General features: G+C 63.4%; 1 protein-coding gene across 1 annotated transcript; it reads left to right on the top strand.

Moving 5' to 3' along the window:
* The first annotated feature begins 6290 nt into the window (after positions 1-6290).
* Positions 6291-7687, top strand: GRIFIN (galectin-related inter-fiber protein). The gene is made up of 5 exons (XM_059416021.1): positions 6291-6302; positions 6489-6601; positions 6709-6868; positions 7194-7360; positions 7544-7687. The coding sequence occupies exons 1-5, from the start codon at positions 6291-6293 to the stop codon at positions 7557-7559; spliced, it is 468 nt and encodes a 155-aa protein (XP_059272004.1). The 3' UTR covers positions 7560-7687.
* The last annotated feature ends 1130 nt before the right edge of the window (positions 7688-8817 follow it).

Below are 8817 nucleotides of genomic sequence, written 5' to 3'. Positions count from 1 at the left end.
GGAGGGGCGAGAAGATAAGCCCTGTAGACGTCTGAGTCCTGCGGCCTGATCCTCTACCCAGCCCACACCGTCTGCAGCGCCACCCACCCACCCGACACCAACTCCTGGGTGCAGCTCCTCTGTACTCTGGAGGCCTGCTGGCCTGGGGCCGTGGACAGGGGCTCCCTGCCCCCCGACCACCCGCTGCTCTCCCTCTGTTTCCCTGTCCCCATCCCCTGCATCCTCATTCCCAGCCCCCAGCCCGCGGGGGCTCAGCGGTGCTCATAGCCCCGGGTTCCGGCACTCCGCCCCTCTGCAGATGTCCTGGAACTGGTGTGAGGTTATTTCGGGAGCTGGCGGCTCCCCTGGGCCTTTCCCGAGAGTCTTGGCGGGAGCTTTGGAAGCCAACGGGGGTCAGCCTGAGCGGGAGGGGGAGGTGGCAGCGGGCCCGGACTGGGCTGTGAGGACACAGCACAGGGCAACGACATCCTGGTGTCTAGAGGGAAGGGGGAGGCAGCGGTCGCGGGCTTCTTGGCTATGCTGGGCCTGAACCGTCCTGAGAGGGTTCTAGAGTCGGGGCCGACCCAGACCAGCTCATTCCCCATCAGCTGGCCTGGCCCTGGGGGATGGGGGAGCGGGACACTGGAGTCTCTCCGTGTGGCCCCAGCCTGTCAGTCTCACAGACGTGGCCTCCGCTCACCTTCACGACCTCACCTCATACTACCCCTGCCCCACATTCCCACACTCCAGAAACGCAGCCGCTGGCCGCTCGCACCTCAGGACCTTTGCACCTACTATTCCTTCTGTCTGCTTCTTCTTCCCAGGTCTCCTGGGCTGCGACCTTCTCAGCACAAGGTCTCAGGGGTTGCCTCCCCTGAGAGCCCCCTCTCAGCTCTGGCCCCAGTGCTCCCACCCCTCCCTCCTACCCTCTCCATTCTGCGCTGTTCCATAGACGCGAAATGCAAGCCACAGAACTAATTTGACCTTTTCTCATGGCCATGTTAAAAAAAAAAAGCTTAAAAGGGTCACCTGGGTGGCTCAGTCGGTTAAGTGTCCAACTCAGGTCTTGGCCAGCTTGTTTTCAGCTCAGGTCTTGATCATGAGTTCAAGCCCCACGTGGGGTTCTGTGCCGGGTGTAGAGCCTACCTAAAAGAAAAGAAAAGAAAAGAAAAGTTTTAAAAACAGGTGGAATTAATTTTAATAATATATTTTATTTAACCCACTATATCCAAAAATAATTTCATTTAATAAGTAATCGATATTAAATATTATTAATGAGATTTAATTTTTTGCACTGAGTCTTGTAAAACCCATTTCAGCAGCTCCGTGGGTACATGTGGTCAGTACCTACCAAAACGGACTGCCCAGCTCTCTAGTTCCCTTTCTTGCTAGCCCACACACATCTAGAATGTTCCGTGCCCTTGTCAAGCTATTTATCATTCATCTGTCCTGCTGCCACACATGTCCATCTTGCCCCCACAAGGCTGTGCAGTGAATGGGAGTCTGTGCTGTTTGCGCCTCTTCCCTGTGTGCCTCGCCCCCCAACCCCAGGAGGGGCCGCACCTCCAGGTCACACGGCCGCCCTGTCTACACAATGGGGGCTTGAACCTACATCCGGTGTCCCAGACCCTGGCCTGCTACCAGGGGAGAGCCCTGGGATTATCGAGGCTCCAGTATCCTATCTTTAAGCCACCACAGCCCGGCTCCAGGATCCCCACCCAGCTGCTTTCTGATCTAATCGGATTCTCAGCTCGCCCTTCCTCGAGTCCCGGCTGTTGCTGCGTGTTTATAACCCTGGAGCCCAGCGCCCATCTGGAGAAATCATCACAGCCCCCCTCCAGTCCAGATGTCTACCCCCACCCTGCCCTGCACAGCTGGCCCCCAGCCCTGCAAGGGCCTCCCATGGCCTCCCGTGCCTGGCCCAGGGTGCCAGCCCTTTGGGTGGCTGGGGCAGGCTAGTTGAGCTCCCTCAGAGATGGCTGCCATCCTGGTTCGCTCACTGCCAGTGTCCCCCGAGAGGATCCCCTAGCGCCAGCCAGGCCCCAACCTCCCCTGGCCAGGGCAGCCTTGCTTCTGTCCCCTGGCCGAGCATCTGGCCCATGCCCATGATCCCACAACCCCAGATGGAGACACTGGGGCCCAGAAAGGGGCCTGTAAGAAGCAGATGGGTCTGCTCTGATTTGTAGGGGATAGAGGGAAAGGTGCAGAGTAGAAGGGGCAGCCCTGTGGTCCCTGAAGTGGGGAGGCCAGGCCATGTCTGCTGAGTATCCTTCGGCCGCTGCTGGCCAGCCCATGCCAGCAAGGGGGTAGCGTCAGAACAGGCAGCGCCTGCCTGTCCTTGGCTCCAGCAAAGCCTTATCAGCCCCCAAATGCCCCCAAGCGAGCAGATTCTCCGGGTGATAAGAGACTCAATCAAGGGCGGGAAGCAGGAGACACCCAGACAATGGCCAGGCACTGGGTGGGTGGCCTGGCCAGGAAAAATGCCGGGCCAAATTAGGGAAAGGGAAGGTGGCGCCTGGCAGGGGAGGCTGGAAGGGCTGGACCCCAGCCAGACAGCAAAGACGGGGTGGCTTTCCCCAGCCCCAGCCTGGCCCCTCACACTCCCATAGGTCTGCCCTCCCCAGGGCCTTTGCACATGCTCCCCCATCCTTGGTGAGCCCTTCCTCTTCTGGGCTCAGCTCAAAGTCACCTCCTCCAGGAAGTCTCCCTGACCTGCTGGTATCAGGCCAGCCCCCCCTGGACACAATTGTCCCTCCCCAGATTTCCCTTCAGAAACTGATAACTGGGTAACATAAGACTGGATTAGTCATTTAATGCCTGCCCCTTCCTCAGTCACTGGAAGCTCTGTGAGGGCGGGGACCATGGCTGCCTGTATGTCTGTTTGTGAAACTGCTCAGGGCCTTCCAGATCACAGGTGCACAAGAAACGTGTTCTGAGCAAGTGAATGAGTGAGAGGTTGCTTCCCTCTCCCAGCGAGGGACATGTGTGGCAGGCACCGCACTGGGCACACCGTAGAAGTAACCCACCATAGGCACGATGAGCTGAGCTCCCCGATCGCCCCCACAGCTTCCTCCCGCGGGCCTGGGGGCCTCCTTCCACACGGAGCAAGAGAAGGGCTGCCATGGGTCGGGCTCAGACCTGCCTCCTTCCTACTGACCCCGGAGGGTACCTGGCAGCTCCTGGCACACAGCAGGGCCTCCATGAATGGCCTGGGGTACGTGACTGCTGCCCTGAGTGAGCGAATGATTCAGAGGAGGGAGAGCAAGGAGGGATTTATGAGAGATGGGGCTAAGCTGTGAGCAGGTGGGACTTGGGGCGGGTGTTGGCTGGGCATAGCTGGCAGGGGGCTCCAGAGGGACACAGAGGCCCTCCATGGGGCTCCTGGGTCTCAGTTTCCCCATCTGGGCAATGGTGGCCCGCAGCCTCTTGACTGGCAGCACGCTACATACTGAACTGGGTCTCCCTGCTGCCCCAGAATGCACAATCGCGTCACAGTCCCAGCAGAGAGGAGAACCAGCTGCTACGTGCCAAAGGCCACCAAGGGCCCAGCCAGGGGGACAGCCAGCCTGAGGCCACATGTCCCAGTTCCAGCGCTGCCCCTTGCCAGGTCGGGGTGGAGACTGTCTGTGCTGACCATGCCATTAGCAAGCGGTTCCAGATGCGGGTGGGGGACGGTGTGGGGGTCGTGGGAGGGCTGGCTCGAGATCCCAATGACCTGGAATCGCCCACGGCTGGGCCGGGCTGGGTGCCCACACTGAGAGGAGCAGCAGACTGGGCACTGGTGTTCTCGCGCCGCCACCCTCCCTGAGGGACTCTGGGGGCTTCCTCCAGTCTGAGCCAGCCAGGGCACTGACCGGCTCCGGCACGCCCACGGAAGGTGGGCTGCCCTCCAGAGGTGAGGTCATGGATCGCTGAAAACTGTCCCGAAGGTGTGTCAGATCCTTCCCAAGCGATCCCCCCCCACCCCCGTGCAAGGCCTGAGACCTCACCCTCCAGCACCCTTCTAAGTCCTTATTCTTCAAGGCCTGCTTGAGGCGCCACCCCCTCCAGGAAGCCAGCCCAGACAACGCCCCATCCCACTGGATGCGGTGCTGAGTCCTGGTGAAGAGCCTCGGCCTCCTCTGAGCCCGTGAAGGTCCAGAGCCCAGGGCAAAACCGCACATCCGGGAGGGGGGCGGGGGAGGCACCTGGGCTGCCAGGTCTGTTTGCTCCCGGGGCCCAGCGCTGCCTGGCCAGCAACTTGGGGGCGGGGGTGCACTGTCCACAGCTGCCCTGACCCCCGGGGCCAGATTGTGGCCCCACCTGAACTCCATGACATTGGGGGTTGCCTACAGGGCTGGGCCAACCACATGGAGCCTCTATGTCCCTCTTTTCATTCCCCGGCCCTACTCGAGCCTCTCGGGTTGCAGCCACGGGGAAGCTTAGACTGCTTCTGGCTCCCGCCCCTCGTGGGAGAGGTTCCAAAGCCCAGGCCAGGCGAGACCACAGCCTGGCCATGTGTCTGCTCACATCAGGAACAAGTACCACGGTGTGCGTGGAGGCCCAGGGCCTGCTTCGTGTAGGTAGGCCTACTGGGAGGTCTCCAGGCTGGTCATGGACCGACCAGGCTCTTAGCCCTGCGCCCTCGAGGCCCCCTGGCTTCCTGCAAATCCCCAATGCTCAAAAGGGGAGGCTCAGGGAGACTCACGGAGCAGCAGGCCTGCCCAGGCAGGGGTTCCTGAGGCCTCCTCACCCCACACCAGTGCTCTTGTCCAGGCAGAGAACTCAGGCCTTCTGTCCAGGGAGTCTGGGGGACAAGCCCCACTCGAAGGTCCCCTAATGCCTGGCTAGGGCTTTAGACAGCTGACTCCCAAGGTTCCTCCATCAGTGCCCCCGCCGACCCCAAAGTAAGGTGACAATGGCCCAGCTTCCTGTGTGCAGCTAGGGCTGTGGCTGCCTGGACCGCCCTCTCCCTTTGAGGGGACAGGCACAGGGGGGAGAGGTTAGCACGGCAGAGCAAGACTGCTGAGCCCAGGGCACAGCTGGGAAGACTGAGGCCCAGAGGCTACTAGCTCAAGCCTTCTCTGGACCCCTGACTGCCCAGTCCCAACACTCTAGGGACAGGGGACAGGACACAGGACGCGGAGGTGGAGAGGCACGGATAGGCTTCACCCTCCTGCTGGACAGCTGTGGCAGGGCCTCCCTTCTCCGTGGTCCTCACGGGGAGGCAGCTGCGAGGTGTCTGCAGGTGTCCCAGGCTGGGCTGGGACAGGGCTCTGCAAGGTGGGAGTCAGGACAGCACCCCCCACCCCCACCCCCGCCACTGCTCAGTGCTGCCCCCTGCAGCCTGGCCCGGGTGCACCACAGTGCCCTGCCCCGCCAACGGGCCATCCTGGCCATCTCAGCTTCCAGTCCGGCCTTAGCATCCTCCCCTCGTCAAGACTGGCCCGCACACGGGGGAGGCTGAGGGTAACAAGGGGGTGACAGCCAGCCAGGTTATCCCCGGGGCTTGAGGTGTGCAGATGGGTGCCCATCCCCCGGAGATGCACTGGGCAGGGAAACTGCATGGGATCCCGCACTCACCACACACCCACACTCCCTACACACACACTCACCGCATGTAGCAGCCCCAGCGCTCCTCGGGCCCAGCCTGGCTCCCCTTAAGGCCCGCTCCCTGGACAGTCCAGCCAGGTGGCCCCCCAGCCTGGGGAGACCCTGACCCCTCCCCTACACACTCTCTGGGGGCCCCCGGCCAGGCCTCCTCCCCAGCTCAGCTGAGAGGGGCTGAGGCTCCAGGCCAGCAGGGGCGTTGGGGTATGGGAAAGGCCCTCCCCCACTCCATCAGCCAGAGCCCAGGAATGCGCTGACCACAGCCCCAGCCTAATCCCGGCACAGTGCCCCACGGGGCCAGCTGAGCTGGCTGGAGCAGGGCAGCCGGGGAGGCTGGGCTGGGCTGGGCTGGGAGGGACACAGGCCGGGCCCCCAGAAGGCCCAGGCAGGGTTGGTAGGCCTGCCGTTCCCCCACCTCCTCTCCCTTGAGCAGTGATGAGGGCTTGGGTCCCTGGAGCCCGGAGGAAGCTGCTCGGGGTGGGAAGCAGAAGTGCTTTCCTAGGACCCTAGTAAGTGAAGTGGGGGTGGGGAGGGGCCCAGGGCCTGCCACCCTGCTTCTGGCGCTTGACTAGCATATGTGTTGATAAGGTTGGGGGAGAGGGCTGGGGCCAGGGAGGGGCCGGTCAGTCTGCCCGCTGTCCCAGGGGTGGGGCTCCCGTGTCCTGCCCACCTGCCTATAAGTCTGGGCTCAGGCTCCACGCCCGCAAAAGCAGGCAAGCGAGATGGCGCTGCAGGTAGGTGACAAGGGTGCAGGGCCAGCCGGGGCCCCCCCCGTACCCAGGTGCCCCTTCCCCAGGCCTGCAGGATGAGGGGGTGTGGCTCGGAGGACACCTACCACCCTGCCGTGAAGGAAACGCTGGGCCAGGGTCCCGGGGAAGAGTCCGTGCTGGGGGTGAGGTGGGCTGGGGCCTCCTGGACAGGTGGGGGACACTCTGCCCCCCTTTTGCATGCAGTTCGAAGCCTTCTGTGCAGGGGGCCTGGCCCCTGGCTGGAGCCTGCTGGTCCAGGGACACTCTGACTCTGGAGAGGACAAGTAAGGGTCACCGCCCTCCCCAAGGAAGCCCCTCTCAGCCTTGGGTGGGGTGACTCCCCAGCTACCTGCTGTCCCACAACTCCCATGACGCGCCCCCCCCCCCCCAGGTTTGAGATCAACTTCCTGTCTGAGGCGGGGGAGATTGCCTTCCACGTCAAGCCCCGGTTCTCCAGCGCCACCGTGGTGGGCAACACGTTCCAGGGGGGCCGCTGGGGCCAGGAGGAGGTGTCCAGTGTCTTCCCGCTGGTGCTGGGGGAGCCCTTTGAGGTGATGAGGGCAGCAGAGGGGAGGCCCGTGGGGACCAGGGGGAGGCCCGATGGGGGCAGGGGGAGGCCCAAGGGGGCCGGGGGGCCATCCAGGCTATCCTGCTGCTGCTTGGCAGGAAGGACGCTGTGTCCCCATGTACTGCGGAGGATTCTGGGTAAAGACCAGGGGACTCTTGCAGCTGGGTGCCCCCCTCAGAGAGGGAAGGGACATCCATCTGGCGGGGGTGCAGGTCTCCCATCGGGGGGGCTGCACGATGGGGGATTCCACGTGCTGAGGGGCCCTGGGCTCCGTGACGGGCTGTGGGTCACCAGCCTCTTGTCCCCAGATGGAGGTCAGCTCAGACGCGGAGCACTTCCACGTCCACGCCCAGGAGCACAAGGTGCTACAGTTCGCACACCGCCACAGGCCGCTGGCGGCCATCACCCGGGTGCAGGTGCTCAGTGACCACCGCCTGGCCCAGGTGGAGCTGGCCAGGAGGGACCTGAGCTGGTGGTAATGTACCTGCCCCCCCCAACTGCCCAGCTCTGTCCCCTGCCGCACCCGGGACCAGACAGGCCCCAGCAGCCTGGGAGGGGGGCCCGAGGGAGCAGGGCCCACCGAACATGTCCTACCCTTGAGGCTGTGCTGGGGTCTGGGCCGGGCTGGGGCTGAGGCAGGTGTCTTGGCTGCTTGCAGGGACGGGGGCCACTGAGCTGTGCCCGAAGTCCCCGGAGGGAGCCTCAGTCAGCAACCGTCCCTTGTCTGGTGGAGCCCACGCTGGGGGAGCTGAGGGGAGTGGTGTGTGGTTCGGCCCCTCCCATTCTAGCTCCGCCTTCAATAAAGTTTGAGCAGGCTGCAGGGGCTCCGCTGCTCTGGGGGGGTTGGAGAGGGTGAGGTGGGGTGATGGACGCAGCCCTAGAGTCTCCCCACCAGAGATGGGGGTGGGGTCTTCCCCGAGACCTGTGTGTCCTGGGGATGGTCTGACCCCTCACCTCTTCCCCTTGTTCCCTGGAAGGGGAGTGGTGTCAGATGACATCGGATGATGGGGGAGCTCCTGGCCAGCTGCCCTTGCGAGACCCCTGGGCACACCCCCTCTGGCTCAGCTCGTGGGGGAGCATCCTGCCCAGTCCAGGACCGTCTGCTGGGAGGTCCCGAAGCCTCCTCGCCCTGCTTCCTGTTGGGTGGAAGGAAGGAGTCTTTCCTGTTTCTCCTTGTCCCACCTGGAAATGAGACGTGCTCCCATGGAAGTGAGACGTGCTCCCAGCCCTGCTGTGTGTGTGTGTGCGCGCAGGTGCACGTGTGCGTGTGTGCATGTGTGCGTGTGCGTGTGTGTGAGGGTGGGGGCAGGGTGGACATAGAGGAAGGGAGGGAGCCCTGGCAATCTCGTCCGGGGCAGCCGCCCAGTGCTGCCGTCAATCCCAGTGACTCTCTCCCCCCATCCGTCATCGGTCTGTCCATCTTTCTACCTACCCATCACCTGCCCCTCGCTCTGCCCTGATGGAAGTGCTGATGTCACAGCCCAGGATGAGGTTCCCTGAGGGTGTAGCCTGAAAGAGGGTGTAGCCCAAACGAGGGAGCTCCTTAAGGAAGAGGCAGGTTGTGTAGTAGACAGCAGAGCTGCTGTCTGGGAGCAGGGAAGGCCCTGGACTCTGGAGCCTGCAGCCCGGGTCCCACTTCCAGCTCTGCCTTCCTGCGGTCTGACCCTGGGCGAGTTCCGGGGACAAGCGGAGCCCTCAGCCCAGGAGTGGGTCTGGGCAGGCAAAGCCCTGGAGGGCTGGCTGCACATGTCACCTGCTGTGCAGTTTCAGACACAACACGCATCTGGCCTTCTGAGGCTTTACAGACCGGGAAACTGAGGCTAGGGTGCAGGAGACAGCCGCGGGGTGGGGCCCGCCTGCCTCCTGAGCCCGAGGGGCCATCTCAGCACCCCCACCCCCAGGTGAGACAATGGTGGCCCCAGACTCCAGCAG

The sequence above is a fragment of the Mustela nigripes genome, chromosome 11 (genome assembly GCF_022355385.1).
Source record: "Mustela nigripes isolate SB6536 chromosome 11, MUSNIG.SB6536, whole genome shotgun sequence".
Lineage (NCBI taxonomy): Eukaryota > Metazoa > Chordata > Mammalia > Carnivora > Mustelidae > Mustela > Mustela nigripes.
Note: the sequence above shows the minus strand (reverse complement) of the source record. Positions and strands in the feature narration are given on the sequence as shown.